Genomic DNA, 22,111 nt, shown 5'->3' on the forward strand with positions numbered 1-22,111 from the left:
CCGTAAGTCCATGTGATAAGTAAACCTCACGTAATATCTGATATTGATTCTTTTAATGTGTGAAATTTGATATTGAGTTTATAATGTTTTAAATTCTTCCATATTGATGAGATTTGTTTTTCAAGATTGTTCTTCGATTTTATGAGTTTATCATGATTGATTGTAATATTGTCATTTCATAATCTACTTGATGCTTGAGGAAGCATTTCCTTTCTATATCATCTCATTCTAGAATCCTAAACAATAAACTTTTTGTTTCTAGTTTTAACTCCGTGTTCAACTTGTCAAAACTTTTTACAATATAATTATTTATAATTTTTATGATTTTTCATTAAATTAATATTAACATACTTCAAATATTTTTATACTACATTGTTGTCAAATTTTTTTTTTTTTTGTAAGTTACGTTCAACGCAATTATTTAAATAGTATCCGTAATATTAATGAATATAAATTATTAGACAATGTAATACCGTAAAAATTTTTCATATTAAATGAACTATTGGCTGTGAATATAAATTTTAGTTAGTTTATTATACCAAATTATTTCTAGTGATTTCCAAAGTAAATTATCATATATTTATCTCGATAGATTTTTCATACAGATTTTACACAATTTAGTTACATAAAATTTGTATCTTCATATTAAACAATTGATTTTATTGTGTTGATAAACATTCGATATCCGATATTTCGGAAGGTTTACTTAATAATTGCACATTTCATCATTTTCTATGAGAAAGATATTTCACTAATTGCCGCAGTAATCAAAAAACATTGTTTTAATACAATTAATACGAAGAAATATTTTTTATACCCAATTACATGCACGAAACGACATGATCCACTGTTTTTAAGTGAAAACCGTTGTACAAATTTTTTTATAAATTCTATTCTATATCATTTTTATAAATAAGAAGATGCAAAAATAAAAATAGCACATATGATGCCTTACAATTCATTTGAATCAAAATATATAAAAAACACAATACACGGAGCAGTACAAGTGCTCTTAATGAAAATTAGTATAGATTCTTGATAAGACTGAAAATAAAAAAGCAAGAAAAGGTTCCGACAAAAAAAAAACTGTTAATACGTGATGGACTAATCTGGGCTTTCCTCTTCATATTGTAACTTTTGAAAAGTTTTTAATTCTCATTTACGAGAAACGAGTCACTTCGATATTTGACCGACACCAAAGTATAAAGAAAAACTTATTTTAACTATACATCAGTTACAAGTAGATTGCTTTTAATAATATAATAATTATATTTATTTTATCATGCCTATATTAAAACAAAAAAAAAATAAATAAAAAATAAAAAATAAAAAAAAATAAAAATTAAATGAAACCGTATTTCGGATGTATCGTTATTAAAAGCTGTTAGTTGAATAATTTACTGAAGTTACTGAATAATAGTACAGTTACTGAATAATAGTTGAAACAAATGAAAATTTTCAGAATACCGAAAGATTTTAAATAACTAATAGAAAAAGAAGCACAATGATAATATTTTTATTCTTATGTAGCATAGTATCATAATTGTGAATTGGACCTAACTTCATTCTCATTTCATATTATTTTTTTCTTTCATAACTATTTTATTTAATTAGTTTTAAGTTGTATTGGCGAGAATGCATATTATAAATGTGCGATTTTTAATTAAGTCGCGAAACGAATGAAAAATTAAAGAAAAAAATATCAAGTCCTTGGAACTTATATTTTTTTTGACGCAGCGCACTAGGTGATCCATATTGATAATCTTGCATTTGCTTTAATATTAAATGAATTCAGTGCAGCCAAACTCAAATTTTACATTGAATAACAAATTAAAATACGATAAAAATTTTATGATCGGCAACAACTTTACGTTGGTTGTGTTGTAACAGCTAACTTAGAGTATATATATATATATATATATATATATATATATATTTATTTATTAATTTATTTTTACTTTTATGTTTCTTACACAAATTTATTAAGCTTTTTTATACATGTCTCGAACCATAATTCATTTTCCAATAATTATAATTTTAATCCACTTAATAAATTGTTTAATCAATTTTCTTTACGAATAAATTATGTAAATCAAGAAACCAGATAATTTAATGCATCGTATTGTTTTTGTCAGCGATATAATTTCATTTGAGTTAATATTATACTTCGTTGTTTTTAAGAGCAATATTGCAAAAACAATGAAAAAAAAACATTTCTCGCAATAGGCTGTTATATCACAGTCATCTTAAAGATGATTGTATAATCATTTCCCGATGTAATATTCATTGTGATGCATAGTGTTTAATGTTTTATTTATGTTTCGTTTTTCCCTTATTGTTATAACTTGTAGAGAAAAATATCCTGCACGAAGCGAATTTTTTTCATAACAAGTTTACAAATGCAGATTAAATTCCTACAAAACAGACTCGGACTCCTCTTACTAAAATTAATATTAAATTATGTTCCTTTGTCCAGTAATAATGTTTCGCTTATTATTTTCATAGATTTTAGAATACTGTTTCCTTCGGACATTTAGAAATTTTGTTATCGACTTAGCAATTGTCTTCGAATCGTTACACACTTCATGAATGTATTAAATAGATCCTCGAAGATCAATATACATTCGGTACTATTAGCCGAAGGACACGTAATATTTCGAGCTATTACTTGACACAATCACTCGATCCTGTTGCATTTCATAGACTACTGGACCTGTCAATGAATGTGCGCCCACTGGTAAATTATACATACTTCCGCGTGTGACGGCAGGTCACATTGGCCGCGAGAAATATTTTTGCACCAGATAAGATGTCCAACCGTTGGTCCATTTTAATATTCGTACCAAATATTTTGACAATTTGTACAATTTCCTAGACTCGTTCGTCCACAATCGTTTATTTCAATTTCATATTAGGACATATTAGTATCGTCCGATTATTTTTTTATCGCACACTGATATGTTACAATTATATCTAAAAATTTTGTATTGTAAAACTTTCTCCAAGTGCTGACGAAACCACTTATTGACAGAATCTTCAAATTCAACATATCACATTAATTTTTACAACCGTCATATTTACATATTACGTGAGTAATTAGCGCTCTAATTCGAAGAAAATTGATGATATAGACCTAACTTTAATTTTAAGGCCCATCTCGCTAGCTTTTCTGATGCACTGTGTAAATTTAATTAAACTCATTTTAAATCACTATGATCAGTGACTATCAATTACATATACAAATATCATATACAATCCTTCGATACAGGGCTGAAATTTCATTGTGGCACTCGGTATTGTGAGATTTTCACGCACGATAACGTTGAAATAACATTCCGATAAGCGAAGTTGTTGCGTACCCTTTATTGTCGGTTTAAGTTTTGTATGAGGAATTTACTTTCTCCGATTTTGAATTCCGAATATTTTATTAAATATATGGCTTTGTAATATAAGCATTGAAACCTCATAAGCGAAGACACTTTTTCTAAAAGTTTTTATACCACTAGGTCGTATTTAAAAGTTTCTTACGCCGATTTATAATTTTAGGTGGTGAATAATTTATAACAAATTTCAGTGTTTTTGTATTTAATTGAAATTTGTCTTCATTAACCAGTGCGTCTAATTTTTTTTTTTTTTTTTTACATTTTTGTATTCAATGTTTGATTAAATATTTGAAATAATTTGTAAAATCAAGTCGCCTGCCGGTGTGAAAGTTCCATAATATTCTAAGATACGCTCTGAAATATCTGCTGAATCAAACTTTTATATTCATTATTATAGTTTAGAACAAACAAACAAAAAAAAAAAACAAAAAAAATGGTTGGTACTACTAGGAGTATTCTAATAGTGGATGAGTTGTGTTAAATCATTGAACAAAAAGATTTCATAAATTTCATAAAATTTAATGCAATATCTGTTCGAGTTTTTATTTTATTCAACCTATCTACATTAAACTCTATACATATTTCTTTCTGTGAATCCGAAACATAATACACTAATATGAATTTTTTTTTCTTTAAAAAGCTTATTTTCAAAACACTTTTTTTTTTACTATTCGATGGAATATAGCGTATATCGTAAATAATATTATGATTTTGATCTCTTAGATTTATGTTAATGTCAGCTAATAAATCAAAATGATTCAATTGTTTCCCATTTGAGTTGACATAAAAAAAGTAATGGCTCTTTTTGTTTAATTCTCAAATTTGTAATCATTTTTTGCCAAATAGTTAGTTTTAACGTTGGATTGATTACGTAAAAAATTTTTCACTGCGTCCATGCATCTACTTATTTTGGTCTTAATTTCACATCATGCATTTTCAAATGCAATTTTATGAGCTCATAATAGTATTCAAATATTAAGAACTGTTTTTATTACATTCCAACACCAGTGTAATGAGGCGAATTTCTTAATATCTTACGTCACACAACAAAGCCTCAAATTCAGCTATCATAATAAATTTTACGGTAGTTTGACGATTTATTCGTTTTAAGAATTCCGAGTTTTAATATCTTTTGTAATTAGAGATATTTACAAAAATTGGCTAGCATTTGTGCGCTTGCTTAGAATAAAGTTGAAGGGATTCGAATAATGTCCAGAAATTATGGAAGGTTGTATTCAGTTTTTGTCTTGATTATCTTAACTTTTTACTAAAGAGTCGCTCGTATAACAGCTAATTAGGGTAAAATTTTATCGCAAAAGCCCGTCGAAATGAATTGAAATCGGCGATAAGGCCCGTCAAACCGACGATTAATTAACATACATCAGCAATTTAACGATATGAGTAAATTTATGTGGTAATAAATATTCTTCCCATCTCTCCCCTTCCTTCACTTGCTGTTTAATGCAAGTAATGACGAATAAGACAGATATTTTCATTTTTATCGACGAAGATTTATCCGTCGCCCGTCAAAGTCTGTTTTGTATAAAGAATATACAATCGGTTTTTCCTTACTTTTTCTATATCTACCATGATTCATAATTTATATGCAAGAATACCAAAATGCACGGAAAAAGGAGGCTTCCAACTTTATTTTAATGTTACTGATTTATCATTTTACTTATCTCTATCGTGCGACTGAGAATGCGTTAATTTAAAATTCACAGTGGAAGAAAAATTGAAACATAATAAACAAACATTCCCTGCGTATCAGGTTTATGTGTATAAGCGAGGATTTTCCATTTACTAACATATATGTTTTCAATTCTAAATTGAACAATGGATAAATACGTATAACAATTTAAGCGATAAAAATGTACAACAATTTCAAAACATAAAATTTTCCTCGATACTTTTTACATAAGATGGCGATAATTTATATGTAAAAATTTTGAATCTGATCTTCTACCCGGCATTTTTAACAAATATAGAAATACTAAGTACCTACTTACTTAAACGAGTGAGTAAAATAAAGCAATAATGTAACAAACATCGCATTTTCTAACGTGAAGCTTCCGTTTTCTCGGTGCTGCGTTCACCAAAGATGCGTCTCCGATATTTAATACGCTCCTCTGGGAGCTATACGTCGTATCCAAATATTGTTCCTATAATATTTCTGCGCCTTACGCGTATAGCGCACCCGTTAAACCCTCGAAAGTCATATTTATTGAGAATTTGCAAGTTATTCATTTGTGTGATGCGATTCTCGAATAAAATGGGTGCGACACGTTTAGTGTCGCGAGTCGTTTGCTCTCTATTTTTGATACAGCCGCTACGTAAATATGTAAATGTGCGTTGCGATTAAATACAACTATTTTGTATAATTATAATTTTTCAAAATGTCAATAGTATTATTCGTTCGTTGGAAACTTAAAATGCATAGATAATTAAATAATGGTTGTATAGTTGATTAATGAATTAATTTGAAGTATCTTTGATAAGGTATGCATTATTATATTAAAAATAAAAGGTTTTATCAAATCAACGGTTAATTATATAAAATTTGTTAAAAATATACGAGCATGTACTTACAAAGTACTGTGAGCGTAATGTTGAATTTAAAAAACGCCTTAAGAGAAAGAAATAGCATGATTTATATTTGTGTAACGTTTTTAAATAATTAAATGTATTCATATATTATGTATGGCTATACTAAACGATCTTATTGTTTTATTTTTTCAAACGTATGATGTGATTTCATTCTGTGAGTGTCTCAATTGTGGTCACATGAACAGAGATGGCTCGATTGTTCTTTTCTCTTAATGCAGAAAAAGTAAAAATGAATTAAACGAGATAACGAATCGTCAGGCTAGAAAATAGTCAGAGTAAGCGAGTATCGAGAAACAAAATATTAATTTTTTTTTTTCACAATGAAGCTCTAATGTATCTATACGAGCTCTTTACTAACCGGAATTTCATCATTCCAATAGGAATGAAGCTTTGAATTAAAAACACATTGGTAGTTGGCTGGTTTTCAGTGAAAACGTATGAAATAAAAATTTAATAATAATCAAATTCCTAATCTTTTATTTATTTCCCAATATGTAATAAGATAATTTTTTCTTTTTCAGGTATACTGCTTTTTATGTTAGGTTTTCAAAAACTTTATTTAAATAATAGTAGGTTTATTTTAAATATATAGTAGGTTTATTAAACTAAGTATTATTTTTAATTTCATGAGCAATTTAAAAAATATTAATTGTATAATATATTCTCTGCTTGGTTTATTCTTTTATTGGTTTGCTCCTATTAAGTTTTGTTTTAAAAGGTAGATTTATTCATATTACCCAAACAAATATGAACTTTAAAAACGCATTTTTAATATTTTTATTGGCTTATATAACTTATTAATATATGATACAATTCATTGAAAAAAAACCTTAATGTTAAAATAATATTCCTATTGTTTTAATATCTTTGATATTTTAAGATTTTATATATAATTTTTAATATATTATTTATGCATATTAATAATTGATGTAAGATTCGAGGATTTTATTGTTGATAATAGATAATCTTTATTGTAATTAATTTAATTTATAGCTATAATACATGTAAATTAATATTATGTTCATCTACAATAAAATAAAATAGTAAAATTGTTTTTTAATTTTTTAGTTTTTTATGAGTTGTTTCGCAACATTTCTTAATAGTTACTCATGTTCATACATTTATCTAAACATTATACGAAATAAATCTTATGTCACATTGTTTCCTTATTGTTTTGTATTGACACTATTACTCTTTTTATGTTCTTTTTTCTTCATAATTACGCGATAATAATCAGTAGCAAAGAATTTAAATAACAAATTGTATATATTGATAAACAAATTGTATCATAGGATATAAAATTTGAGCCTATTATATTTTGGGACATACTTCATTGTTATTCAATCAATTTGAAATATTTTAATTCGTGTTCATGTATTTTTTAATTTCTATTACTTTAATTTTCTATACGTTAAGCTTAAAAATATAAGAATCTTACGTATATGAGAAATGATTTAATAGATGCGTAAGAATATTATAATATAATATAATATAATAAAATTTCATAAATTTAATAGGTAGCTTCATTTTCATCCTGATTGTATAGATATAATGTATATATAGGCAACGACTCATTATTATTTATATTTTTATAAATTTTGATACTCAATTGAATCAGGAGTACATCATTATCAATAGAATATTGATAATCTATTTTAAACATGTTTAATAATACAAAATGAATTTTTTGTTCAACGAATATTTTATTCTTTTATCGAAATTGTGAATTATGCTATGATGATTTTTTATCATTGCCAAGTATGGTAAGTGTTAATTTAATCACAATGATACTACACTTATCCTTCATATCCAAATTATTCTGTACAATTTAGAAGAAATTCTTCAAGAATAATACCATATATCATAGATTATCTTAGATCAATGTCTTAAATTTTATTTAATCTTAACAAAATTCTTTTGATTGAATAATATAGGATATGCACAGTCTTTTTTTTTTAAATTCTTAGAAATCATGTTTTATATTTTTTATATATACGATTTATTACAGAAAAATATATTAACATAAGATATTATACGTAGTTTTATATTCTGTTAATGCATAATATTGATTGAAAATTTATATTTACCTGCATATAGATTTAAAAGGTATCATAAAACACAAATAAATTAAGAATAAGAATATATATGTATTAAATATACATTTTTTATCGCCTTACATTGTTTATGTTTAATCGAACAAGATAGATTAAAAACAAATTTAAAAATTTATATTTTAAAATTTTCAAAATTATGTTATAAAATTATTATCGTTTCTAAGATATGCGTTGATAGTCTTGAAAATGAAAGTGCAAATATAAAGAATATTAATATTACAAGAAAAGTATATATTACGTGTACTTAATTAAAAAAAAAAAAAAACTTCTATAATTGTCAAGAAGTAGTTTGAAAATAATTTATATTTTTAAATTATTACTTTCTGTCTATTTGAATAAATTTAGTATGAATTGGCTTGTCAGGGCGTATAACAATATCCTGATATAATTCAAAATCACAAATATAATCAATGGGTTCCAAGTAAAAATTATATAAAATATTTGCAAGTAAGGATTTCAATTCCAACATAGCAAATTTTTGTCCTGAAAAAAAAAGTAAAATAACAGCTAAATTTAATTATAAAAATTATATAATTCCTTTTACTATTATCAAATATAAAATGATTGAATTTAGATGTAAATATTTTTAATTTTGTTCATTAATTTAGAAGAAAAACATTTTTAAAGTGAACCATAAGATTTATTAATAACTATCAATAATATTCTGCTATTATTCTTCTTATTAAATTGAAAATATAATTTATATATTTAAAAAAATAATATTTAATGGTAATAAAATGGTATTCTAAAAACTACAAATATAACGATTGATTAACGTGAAAAAGAAAGGCCTCGGAGAAAGAAGAAATATCTTGTAATAGTGTTTAATATGATGTATTCATCACCTTAATCATAGAACGAGTTTTTTTTTATTAATATGTATTATTATTACCTATACAATTCCTAGGTCCAGCACTGAAAGGTACATAAGCAAATGGATGTCGTGATTTTATTTGGTCTGGTAAAAATCTATCGGGATCAAATTTCTCTGGTTCTGGCCAAAATTCTGGGTTTCTATGTGCATCGATAAAGTTGATAATTACGTTAGTATTTCGAGGAATCGTCGTATGTTCTAAAAGATAGTGATATTTCAAATGTGCATTTAACTATGAGGATTTATTATATCGATGAGTATTACTTAAGTGAACATCTTCCAATAGATAGCGCGTAATTGAAGGAACCGATGGGAATATTCTAAGTGTTTCTTTAATACATCTTTCAAGATAGTTCATTTTTTGTAAATCTGATATATCTAGTTTTCCATCTTTTGGCCTCAAAATGTCCTCCACTTCGTTTCTAGCAATATTCTATAATCATGAATTAAATGTAAATTTAGTATTTAGCCTTCTAATCAATGCATTATGAACGTAAATATAATTTTTAATTTTTATTTTAATAATTAAATGATGCTGATGACCAAAGTTTTCTCGAATTTATGAATGTTGATGTATAATTATTTGAAAGGTTTGATCGTCATGGAATGTTAACAGCAACTAAATACAAATAAATAAATATAATGAATAGTTTGATTCAAGTTATGATAAAATTAGAGTCTGATCAATTATATTGTATTTTTATTTAATTTTATTATCATTAATGGTTTGATTTACTTGAGCTTCTTCATTTTGTGCAAGAAGTAGTATAGCAAAACACAAACCCATTGCTGTTGTATCATGTCCCTGAAAAATAATACTATGTAATAAAATAGATAGTACAATGGTAATAATAAGACATTGTGTAAGTTCTTCAAATTAAATATTAAGCAAAAAAAAATATATCGTGTACGTAATATAGTATAAAAGCTATTTATTTTAAAAATACAATTGCGAATGAATAATTAATAAAGACATTATTTTTAATTCTAGCGCAATCGTATAAATACAATATAATACTTACTTCAAAAATAAAAGTAGCTACCTCTTCCTTAATTCCTTCCTCATTTATTCCGCCAGATCTCTCAGTTTCCAAAAGCAGATCAAGCATTGATAATTTTTTTCTTTGAACTTAAATAAATATCTAATTATTGATGTTCTTACATGGTGATATATAACATTTAAATACAGTGACAAATGAATAAGTATGTGAAAAAAAACGTTATAATAATTTAATAAATGTGATTGTATTTTAAAAATTTATTTATGATTATTTAATAATTACTCATTACCAGAATAAGTTTCGTCTGATTTTGATTCTGCTACTTCGTCCTCGTATATTTTATCCAGGAATACATAATTTGTTTTTTCATGATATTTCCGCCTCTCCTGCACTATCTGTTTTCAACGTTAAATATTGATTATGTGAAGCTTATATATTATATATTATTACTGTTACTTATCTTTGAAAATATAATAATTATTAAACATTAACAAAAAATGGTATTGGTAATGGAAAAACTTTGGCAATTATAGAGTATTAATGTAACATGGTTATGCACATGATATTTAATGACTCTTTATTCATTAATGCATGATGTATAATTGAAATGGTATTTACAATTAATATTCAGATCAAAATATCTTTAGTGATTGTACGAATTCTTTAGTACTTTTTTTAAATTTTTTATTCTGATAAGTTTTTGGATTATCATTCATGTTAAATAGAATATAATATTTTGATATGTTATTTAACTCGAGGTCAATTGTATTTTCAGATCCAAGATTTTAATAGGAATTAATAAACAATGATGTAATATTTACGATTTTAAGTCTTTTAGTTTTAGTATTTTCTATTGTATATATACACTTGAGCACCGAGGCCTCAAGTTGTGATTACGTCATTTGAGGATAAATAGTTCGTAAGTAATGACGTTTCATTTTAAGAAAGATGGACAGTGAACAATAAAAAATTCTTATGCCAGTGCAAGCGATTCAGTTGCCGACGATCTCTATTTTTTAATATTACTATTCTGAATGGTTTTGTATAGTCACATATTTCACTATAAAAGTTATCTTTGCACTCACAGAATATATTATAAGGAAGGCTTTCGGCAAAGACGTATTTTATGATTAGCTAATACATCTATAACGCAGATTAAGAATAAATGTGGGTTAAGTTTGAATAGCTGATAACTAATTTCATCCTAGCAAATCGATATAATTTTTAATGAAATTGTTTAATTTTATTTCAAGAATATAAAAAAAGGCCACTCAATGTTTTTTATTTAAAAATCCCTGACTTTTTTAATAAGTTTTCTGAACAAATTAATATCTTTCTTAAATGTTTTATAATATACCACAATCATTTAATTACGTAATGCATCTATGTCTTTATAAGTTATTTCACAAGTATAATTGATTCTTACTAATGTCAATTTAATGTGTTTTTTAAAAAAGAATAAACCATAACTACTCAGATCAGACAACAATAGCATTGTTGTCCTCTGTTAATTGTTCGAGAAATATTTAATCATTAAATAATGAGTGATGACAAATATTATATAATATATTACATATTGGAATCCTTGGCGCTGAGATATTTTATATTTTAGGCATTAATCAAGTAAAGAATGTCCCTTTCGTATATAAACGGAATATAACAAGAACTGTAAATTGATTTTAATGTTTATGATGGACACGTACGTACATTTTAAATTAATTTAAATAAATAATATTAATTTTATTAATTAAATTTGTGTAATTATAATGAATTTTAATTTGGTGGATATTAAAGTAATTATAAAATAAATATAAAATAAATATCAATATAAAGTGTTTATAAATTTTATACTTACGTTATGTGTAAAAGAATTAAGATTATGCAAAACCTCTTTATATTCCTTATTGAATTTCGGCATGAAAGGTAACATCCAATCTGTTATGTATGGTCGAAGCAGTCTAGTGAAAAGACCATTTTAATGTACAATATGTTTAAATACTTAATAGAAAACATGAAGTTTAACGTATTGTTCATACCTATAAATGATAATATCGCCGATTTTATAAATTGAATTTTTGTATATTTTTGCAGTATTATCATTGTCTAATGACACCCCCATCGCTGTTTCTGTATAGACACATATATGCATACATGTACTTATATTATGCATAATGCAGGTATGTTATAGGCATGATACATGTAACTATGTGCATAAAGGTAAATATAGACAGTCACTATTAACAGCATTTAGTTGATTCTTATTTTGTTATGTAATCGAACAATTTATAATAATGATGGTTCGAAATAACAGACGAATTAGATCATTTTAATAAAAAAGGAAAATTATTCTTTCGAACGAGTGCTTATCGATAAAATAATTCTACTAAAATGATGATCTTTTTCTATAGCGTTGATAAAATCGATTATGATTCTGTAAGTTATTATTTTTGTTCGAGCAATATCGTTTTTACAAAATCCGAATTGTAAAGTTCGAATTGTAAAGAGTAAAATATAAAATTGTGAGTTATAAAAATCTCGAAACATCTTAGAATGAATTTAATTACTAAGAACCACGTATTAATTTAATATTGTACGAATTATTTAACATGAAAATAGCAGTGGTGAGTTTTAAAAATAATTTTTTTGTTGATACATTATGATATTACTGCTGTTAAGGAAGGGTAGCAGACATATACACAAACATTTATGAATCCAGAATGGCATGAGCGTATATACGATGATAGCGCCAATTGATTTCTATTCCAATGCTTTATAATTTTTGAACCATAAGTATGTAAAAAAATTATTATTTGACACATTATGTTCTAGACAATAAGTTGAAATTGATAGCAATTAAATAATGGTGATAATTAAATACACTCAAAGCAATATTGCTCGAAAGATCAGAGGATCTCTGAATCAATTACTATATGGTTTTTAGGATATTTTACTTACCACAAATGATATTTAATGTATGTGTCGAGCAAAATTGTAAGAGATTCTGTTTTGTCTCCTTTCCTTCGAGTTTAGTTTTTGAAACGAGTTTCTGTGCATGTACATTTGTTATATCCATATATTTTTTTAAAATATTAAAATGAAAAGCTTTTGACAAGATTTTTCGGCGTCGATGCCATTTTTCTCCTAAATATAAATAAGGACACTAATGAAATTTATAAATGAATAATTTTCTAAATGTAAATAAAATATTACGTTAAAGTTATATTGTAACGGACAAATTTTTGTTCCATTATATATTAAACATTTATACTAATTAATATTTTATGCACATACAAAAGGTATTTAAGTTTCTATCAATCACAACATAAGATTTTATAGAAATTTCTCTTTTAATAGAATAGAGATTATAATTTAATGTTTTAGTTTTTTACAATTAATTTTATTAAAATTAAAAATAAATGCGAGCGATAATATCGAGTACAATAAATAATCGAATAATTAATAGTGGGACTTATAAATAGTAATAAATAGTGAACTTGTAAATAGCATAGAATTATAATCGAATTATCATCCAATTCTTCATAATATCAAAAAAGATAAAATCCGATGCACATAAACTTCAATATATTATTAAGATCAGATTTTTTAATTAATAATAAATATTTACCTACTGATGTTAGAAGACCAGTTCCCAACCATGGACCAAAACATTCATAAGCGTATTGCTTATTAATGTGTTTCGAATTTGTGAGTAAAATCTAATTTTAAAATAAAACAATTAAAAATAATTGTAAAAATATTACAAAGATTTTTGTAAAGACTTTTACTAATTAATAAAGCAAATAAAGAAAAAAGAACTGAAAAATGCGGTAAGTTTTATTTTTATTATTACTAGTTACGTTTTCTGTTATGATGTAATATTGCTACGCAAGATCATAAATATGGGACTATACATATATATATTTGAATTTACAAATATCAAATACATATCATTCAAATCACGACATTTATCTACTAAAGTATTTAATAATTTTTTAATATAATATAGTCGCGTATATATATATGACACTCTATTAATTATAAGTAAGTCAAATATTCTCGAAATCGTTTATGAATAATTAGTTTATTGTTAAAAGTGGAATATTAATAATTTAGATTTTTATATACTGATTAAGTAAAATTGTATGATATATTTGATATTAGTCTAGAATCATTATAAATACTTATTATGGGCAAGTCAATAATTCTTTAAAAGTAGAATATAATTTGGAAAATGCAAGGATTATGTTTTGTGTTCAATTGGAGTTTTAAATATAATAAGCCATTTCTTTACAGCTGAAAAACATTTTTCAGCAATATCTTTCTAAATATTAAAATTGAAAAATCACTAAATTACCATTCAAATATTTCAATTAAGACAAAAATATACAATTGATATAATAAAGAATTTACACTAAAGATATTTAAAATGTAAAGAAATATTTATCAAAATATTTAAAAAAAAAATTGATAAATACTAATTAATTGTAGAAGAAATTAAAAAAGTAATGAACAAACAAGAATAAATTTATTATGGGAAAAAAATATTGATTCATTCTAATATTTAACGTAACTAACGACTGTTCGAAATTGTAAGAGCATTCCCAAGTCATTAGGGAACATTTGGATAACTACCTATTAGAGTTCCGAAAAACCAAGTCGTTAAACATCTGGCAAAAACATTTCATTCAAAGTTCTGAATAACAAGTCATAAAAATATAAGGAAAAACCCCGTCACTTGACATCTGGAAAAACGGTATTACAGGCAACATTGCAGTATACGGCGCACAACGCCTACGTCCAACGCATACGCTGTTGTCAAATCTACCCACATGTGGCTCGGATAGTGAAGCGAAAACGCGCCAAAAAAATTCTCCTCATAGTGGGGATGCAAGTAAGAAGCGCTCTGATTGGAGCCACCAATAATGAAAGAATTAATTCGATTGGAGACGCCAAGAAAGAGGCGCTCTGATTGGAAAAGCCAAGAAGGAGGCAATTCGTAAAGACCACGCGGTGGCCGAGAATGCTTTTAAGAAAGATGCCGGCAAGGCGCAACAGCTTCTTCTCACAAGAGACGCCGGCAAGGCTTCTTCTCTGAGGGAACGCCAAATAACAAGGATGTAGACATACACAGTAAAGGCCTCTTAAGAGGCAAAGCCTAGTCATATCCAACTCATAACAAAGTGCAAGATAAGTGCAAATCAAATCATACACTCGCAGCAGTGCAAGGAAAGGAAAAGGGAACAAGAAAATAGTCGCGCACAGAGTACAACATAATCATAACCTATAAGTAGCCGCTCGAGGCAAACTCAGCAAACAATACGCGAGGTATAGCCAGAAAAATACAAAACATAAACTAGAAGCTGTCGTACGAGGCACAACCTGCAGACATCACTAGCTGCCATCAAGAGCACAAAATCTGCAGAACTTACAAGGTAAAAGTTCCATTCCTTAATAATGATAATTATACACAATATGCCTCACAAGACAAAGAACTGTAGAGCAACCAAGTGCATACAATCTGCAGACGCGTAAGGGGCAAGTTTAGCTCCCACAAGATAGACGTACAAGGCGCCATATCCGGCAATATCCGCAGACCAAGATGAAGTGCCACCAAGAGCACACCTTCAAAGCCTACAAGGTAAGATATAAGACAATAATAAGGTAAACTGAAGCTACTGCCACGTGCCACTACACAAGGAAGCACAGGGGTTTACGACCTCGCACTTCTACGTATATAACACCACCACCACATGCATTACATATAGAGGACCAGAAAAGTTACGATCTGTACACGTACTGCATGTTACCACCACGTAGCAGCCATAAAGTAACAGCAAGACAGATAAAAATCCATCAACACTTAGAATTATTATGGTGTAATTTAAGGGGATGGCAGCAATAAAGACCAATAAATAAAGAAAGTATCGATTATTGAATACATGCACTATTCTGTCCACTTGCTTGCAATCTTCTCATCAATCATCTGGGAGTTTCATCTAACTGTAGATATTTGGCCCTCCTAGCCCGGTACTCTATTTTTAGACATTTTGGTCCTTGGAGCCAGATAAGTGGCAATTAGTGCATTCGTTCAGTATTAATACAATACGAGGAGGCACAGCTATACTCAGATTATATATTGGAAGTTCCAATCATAAGGACATACGGCATTTATGTCACAAATCATTCGCGAATCTCCAATAAGTAAGTACTTTATTATTGTTCTTCTCTAATAATGCATTAATGTTGAGATGTCATGCCATGAGAAGAAACGAGTTAAGGAAACAAGTGCTGATGCATCGACCTAACAAGAAGAGGTAAAACATTATTGATTACATTGCATTACAATCTATTAAAAGGCGAGAGAACCTCAATCAAGTGATTATTTCACATTCTCCTTTCTCATTAGATTAGCGTTAAAAATTGTCTCAAGTTGAAAGGAAACAAGCTAAAGAAACAGGTGCTGAAGCATCCGACCCCACAGGAAAACAACAATCGCATAACCCATAGTAGTATAAGGATAGAATTCCAATGGAACTCATTGTCAAGGCTCAAGGCCAGTGTAGCCGTATTACAGCAATTAAAAAACTAGTCATGGAGCTCCCATCGTCCCGTTCAGAAACATCCTTAGAAGAAATCATAGGTATGAAGGGACTAATCGATGATTGCACAAGGCAATCGCAAAAGAGCATTATTACATGGAACAAACTGGGCCTGGGGCATTACCCGCTCATGAATACCTAATGAATAATGTACGCAGTGAAAAGCTTGATGTTTATTCAAACGAGCATATAACCATCAACAAATTACCCCACTCAAGCAGTCAAAAGAAGTCCTTGGCAATTCCTACTTCAAGGCTCATCAATATCTACTAAGCTTAATAAAACAATTATCAAAGGATGGAGTCTATCGTGAGCATTACGAAACTTTATGAACGAATATACAGAACTCAATATATGACAAGAGCCAGTTCACCGAGCATACTTCAAGGACAAAGCAGGTTCAAAGGTAAACATTGTCGTAACTAATCTCAATGCCTGGGCCCAAGCCGACCTCACTCGCCAAAAAAGAGAAGACCTCGTGAAATAGACGAGTTTGTAAGTGACACAAATGACTTATCGAGTAGATTACACTTATTAGATAAAAACATTGATGTATGGGAGTGCATCGCAATTGATCAAGTGATTCAACAACTTGACAATTCTACAAAAACGCAAGCAACAGCCGTCGATGGTATAGACTACCCTGAGAACAGTAAAAGCTTATCAGTCATCAATCAAACCAGAATCAGAAGGCATTCAAGAAGGCACAAGGCCCAATGAAACATGCATCTGCTGTCATAAGGAACGTAGGCTAATCTCATGCCCAACATTTAAGGAAATGACGAAAGAAAGAGTTTGTAAGTAAGCATAAATTACGTTACAATTGTTTAAAGGCTTCAAGCTCGCGCTCATGCACACGACACGAACAAACTTGTGGCCATTGTTTAGAATTAACTAAGAAAACCACTAGATGTTGTGTGGGAGAATGCATGAGCAAGCGGAGGGGCTAATGCACTGATTCAATAATTAACACATATATTTCTTATTCCTGTTTATTCTATTAACTTTTCAATTTACTTCCAATTTAGGGATTATTATTTTTGGAGAGGTTAAAAAATGAACCTTTATTCTCAATAATGAATGTAACGTTGAGGTGCACTTCCCTTGGAGAATCAGAAGGTTGCAAAGTTCCCGATCCTCTGGCCGTGTCTGAGATCAGACTGAAAACCTCCTTTAGGTGTTGGGTGGAGGTATTGCTGGCAAGTAGAAGGGACAATGCAATTATTCAAGACTACTTGTAGTGTTTATTGTCGTTCGTGTTGATGAATGTATATCCTTTTCGTTGTATAATGAGTAGGTGCTATCTTAGTATACATTAAACTGCTGATGTTTGTATTATACGTGGGTGCCGCGCTTGTATATACGTCGGTCTTATCTATGAGTTGCTTTAATAATAGTATGAGTGGTGCCGGGCTTGTATGTGCGTCAGTCTTATCCGTGAGCATATATAACATGATTTTTATATTGTCACTGTTGCTTTATCTTAGCACTAATGTGTTTAAGTTTAGTTTAATGAATTTTAGAATATAGTATCAGTACAAAATGCAAACTCATCCGGTTCGACGGATGCAATTTGATGCCATTGACAACTCAGAGACCACAGGTGTTGTGTGGTAGCGATGACAGGTCACAAGTGGAAGGGATATTATAATATCCCTTATATATAATATAAAGGGTGAATGCACTGATTAATAATTAACACATGTCTTTATTATTTCTGTTTATTTGAATTAATTTACAAAAGGTGAATTACAAAAGAACTTTGTATTTCTTGATAATCTTGTGGTGTTGAAATATATTTACTATGAATGAAGCAGGTTATAATCTATTGAATATTATCACTTGAGGTTATAGTTATGGTGGTGCGTTGATTGAACGCGGCACTGTTGGCGGGTTTTATTTAACACGTGTGCAGTCGCCTCTAATGTTGGTCGTAAGAGCGCCTAAATAGTGGTTATGCGAAGCTGTGCGCCACCTGTGGCGGGAACAGCTTATTGTTGGAGGGATTAATAGCCACAGTTGCGTCTGTAGCTGGTCTTGCTCTAATGTATGTCCGGGAAGCTTGCGTAGTTGGACATTAATTCGTCCTTCTTTGCTTAAGCCGAGAAATCACGAGTTTATACTAGCTGTAAAGACTTACTTGCAGCGTATCGTAATTTTCTTTGTCTCTCGTCGTTGGCTTGTTATTACGTTCCCTTGCAATGTGGCAACTCCAAGGTTCTTCCTGATTTCCAAGCGAGATTGCAAGTGGTCAGGTCCTATGCAATCTAGTCTTGATGAGATTAATTCAACTGTACACTAATTCACAATCGTGGAAAGAACTTCTTATTAAAACTCAGCTAGCTAAACGACTCATCTCTCCGGTCCTCCTCCGTGAGAGTACGTCGTGACTTATCCAGTACTGTAAGAAGTATTCGGAAAGAGTAAGTGTTCGTATTGGTGCATTACATTTTTCTATCTTAAACGCTTCACTGGTCCCACTCCGCTAGGAACTCCTTCTATTAATTAACCAACCAGAGGTCGTTCTAAGGCAGCACAATAGATTATGCACGCCTTCATCTCCACTACCTTCCGAGTTCACTTCCGAATATGCTAATCAGAGAAGTGTCGGAAGTGGGGAGTTTTTGCTATTGGTCATCTCTTCTTGACTGCTTCTCCCTTCTCTGGGACTTGACTAGATGAAGGATCCTCTTGGGCGTGGTCATTTTACTGACCAGATGTGACTCAGGCAGAAAACAATGCAAGTATTGTCTTAATGAGCCTAAACGGTTAATACAAGTTGTCGCACGTTCGGGATTTTTTGGTTGCAATGAATAAAGAAATGTTTTGTACTCGATGTGATTCTCAATGATTGATGATTCATGCCGCAGTGATTCTCAACAATTTTGGTAATTGTGAATATTTATTCACTAGATCCCAGTGGTAATCGGGTTTTGACATCGTTGCTGCGAGAGATATGCCGGGTCGAGCTTCTTGCTCCGATTGTTTATCAGTTTCAGTGGGTTGCTCTGGCCAGGAGTCTGGATCGTGCAGCCATGAAGGTCCCGTCCACCAAAGAGGGTGATCCTTCAGTTGATTGGCCCGTAAACCTCTTGAAACGCAGTCAGCAGGGTTCGCTTTTCCAGGAACGTAATTCCATTGATAACTTGTTAAATAATTTTATGTAAGCTCTTGTATCAAGGTAACACGGTTTCTTACAAAATCTTTCCAGCGAGATGCATGTGATCTTATCCATGTGAGTGCGACTCTTGAATCCGTCCACGGATATGTTGCTGTTATTTCCATGTTTAGAGTGTTCCTGATGTATTGTATAAGTTTTGATAGTAGCAATGCCGCTGTTAGTTCCAATCTGGGAATAGAAAGTCGGTTTAACGGAGCTACCTTGGTTTTTGAACATATCAGTATAGTTTGTTGTTCAGACGCGTTGTGGACGGTGAGGTATATTACTGCAGCCATGGCTAATTGAGAAGCATCAGAAAAGCCATGAAGTTCAGTGCTTGACCCGTTTCTTGTGTTGAGCCATCTTGGGATAGTGATCTGGTTTAATTCCAACAAATCCTGTTTTATAGCTCGCCATTGAGTTGATAATCGCTGTGGTATCGGATCGTCCCACTCAATTTTATGCAACCATAATTCTTGGAGGAGCATTTTTGCCTTAATTACCACTGGTGATAGAAAGCCCAATGGATCGAATATTTTGGCTATGTTGGATAGTATGGTTCGCTTTGAGATTTTTTCGTTGTCCGCTGATAAGGTTGTAGCGAAGGTAAACTGATCCCTTTGTGAGTCCCATCGCAAACCCAGTATTTTTGGAGTGTCGCAGTCGAATGTGATTATCGCTTCTTGGTTTCGGTCTGCGTTAATTGCGATGATAGTGTCTTCATGTGTCGAGTGCCATTTAGCTAGAGGAAAACCGCCCGCATTACAGAGTTTCTTTAATTGTAGTGCAATTTCAATTAATTCTTGTTGTGTGTCTGCACCTCCGAATATGTCGTCTACATATCTTCCTTGAGTAATGCAAGGTACGGCTAAAGGGTAATTCTTTCCTTCATCCTCCACTAATTGTAGTAAAGTTCTGACTGCTAGAAAGGGCGCGGCTCTCATTCCATATGTGACTGTGGTCAGATAATATGGTGTTTCATTCCCTTTATCATCTATCCATAAGATTCGTTGCAGTTCCCAATCATCCTTGTGTACCTTTATCTGTCTGTACATTTTAGTGATATCCGTTGAAAATAGAAATTGATGTTTACGTATCCAGATTAAAACGTCAGTTATGTCTGGATTCAAGTTAGGTCCTGCATGCATTAAATCATTAATAGAACATCCGGAGGTCGTTAAGCTTGAACCGTTAAATACTACTCTTAGTTTTGTAGTCGCACTGTCGGGCTTAAATACTCCGTGATGTGGCAAATAGTAATGCGGTGTATTAGATGAGACTGGATTGGCCTTGGTCATGTGTTTGAGTTCGATATATTCATTCATAAAGTTTTCATAATGCTTGTGATAGTTATTATCCTTTGCTAAGCGTCTGAATAAACTGATTAAGCATTGATGTGCCTTGTTGTAAGAATTTCCAAGACAGTCTATTGGCAGTCTGATTGGGATCCTGACGGTATACATCCCGGTGGAGTCTCTGGAGTAAGTTGCCTTGTAAAACTCTTCGCACCATAGTTCTTCAGGCGTGTATTGGCAGTCTGACGTCGTGGAAACTTCTTCTTGTATCCAAAATTTAGTCAATAGCTCGTGTAAGTCTTCTTCCATCATTTGAGTGGTGGTATGAAACGTAACTGTTCTTTCGTTTTTTGTCGAGTTAGCAGGTCCAATTATAAGCCACCCAAAAATGGATGATTGAGCTATTGGCATGGATGGAGCACCCTTGACAATGTCTGGTTTTATAATTCTTCCATATACATCCGCTCCCAGCACAATGTCGATTGATAATTTTATCTGCTAGTGTGAGATGTTTCAGATGCGGCCACTGAGGTTTTGTGTTGAATGATGGAAGTGTAGTTGTCAAGGACTCGAGTATGTGAGCATAGACTGTAATTGAAGACGTTGGAGAATGAGTAGATATTAAAGTGATAGATACATAACCTTTACTGAGAATAGATGTTTTTCCGCCAATTCCATAGACTTGAACAACGGAGCGTTCTCTAATCAATTGTAATTTATTAATTACTTCTTCAACAACAAATGAGGTTTCAGATCCAGAATCCACTAACAGTCGAGCTCTTATGGTGGCTGTTGGTGACTGAATCTTGACTATTGCAGTGGCCAGCAGAGTGTTGATCGTTGGCCGTCTGACCGTGAACTCGTCTTGTCAAATAATGGGCTTCTCCTCCTCCTTCTCATTTGAGCTTGCTAATTGATTGTTGTGTAGTATGGAATGGTGTCGTTTATTGCACTTATTGCAACACATCTTACTCATGCAGTGGCCCTTATGACCTTGTAAACAGTTGATGCATATGTTATTATTTTTTACGAATGTCCATCGATGTTCGATTGGTAATTCCTTGAAGTAATTGCAACT

The 22,111-nt window shown here is 30.2% G+C and overlaps 1 protein-coding gene across 1 annotated transcript in view; it reads right to left on the bottom strand.

Moving 5' to 3' along the window:
* Positions 1-8,420: 8,420 nt before the first annotated feature.
* LOC105365631 (cytochrome P450 4C1) overlaps positions 8,421-22,111 on the bottom strand; it is a 16,642-nt gene continuing 2,951 nt past the window's right edge. Inside the window, exons 3-12 of the mRNA XM_011503845.1 lie at positions 13,605-13,695; positions 12,935-13,120; positions 12,016-12,106; positions 11,835-11,937; positions 10,269-10,374; positions 10,001-10,107; positions 9,715-9,783; positions 9,243-9,411; positions 8,997-9,176; positions 8,421-8,587 (exon numbers count right to left, since the gene is read on the bottom strand). Of these exons, the coding sequence (XP_011502147.1) occupies positions 8,421-8,587; positions 8,997-9,176; positions 9,243-9,411; positions 9,715-9,783; positions 10,001-10,107; positions 10,269-10,374; positions 11,835-11,937; positions 12,016-12,106; positions 12,935-13,120; positions 13,605-13,695 (1,269 nt within the window). The remainder of the gene's footprint in view (positions 8,588-8,996; positions 9,177-9,242; positions 9,412-9,714; positions 9,784-10,000; positions 10,108-10,268; positions 10,375-11,834; positions 11,938-12,015; positions 12,107-12,934; positions 13,121-13,604; positions 13,696-22,111) is intronic.

This window comes from Ceratosolen solmsi, unplaced genomic scaffold, assembly GCF_000503995.2.
Source record: "Ceratosolen solmsi marchali unplaced genomic scaffold, CerSol_1.0 scaffold48, whole genome shotgun sequence".
Taxonomy (NCBI): domain Eukaryota; kingdom Metazoa; phylum Arthropoda; class Insecta; order Hymenoptera; family Agaonidae; genus Ceratosolen; species Ceratosolen solmsi.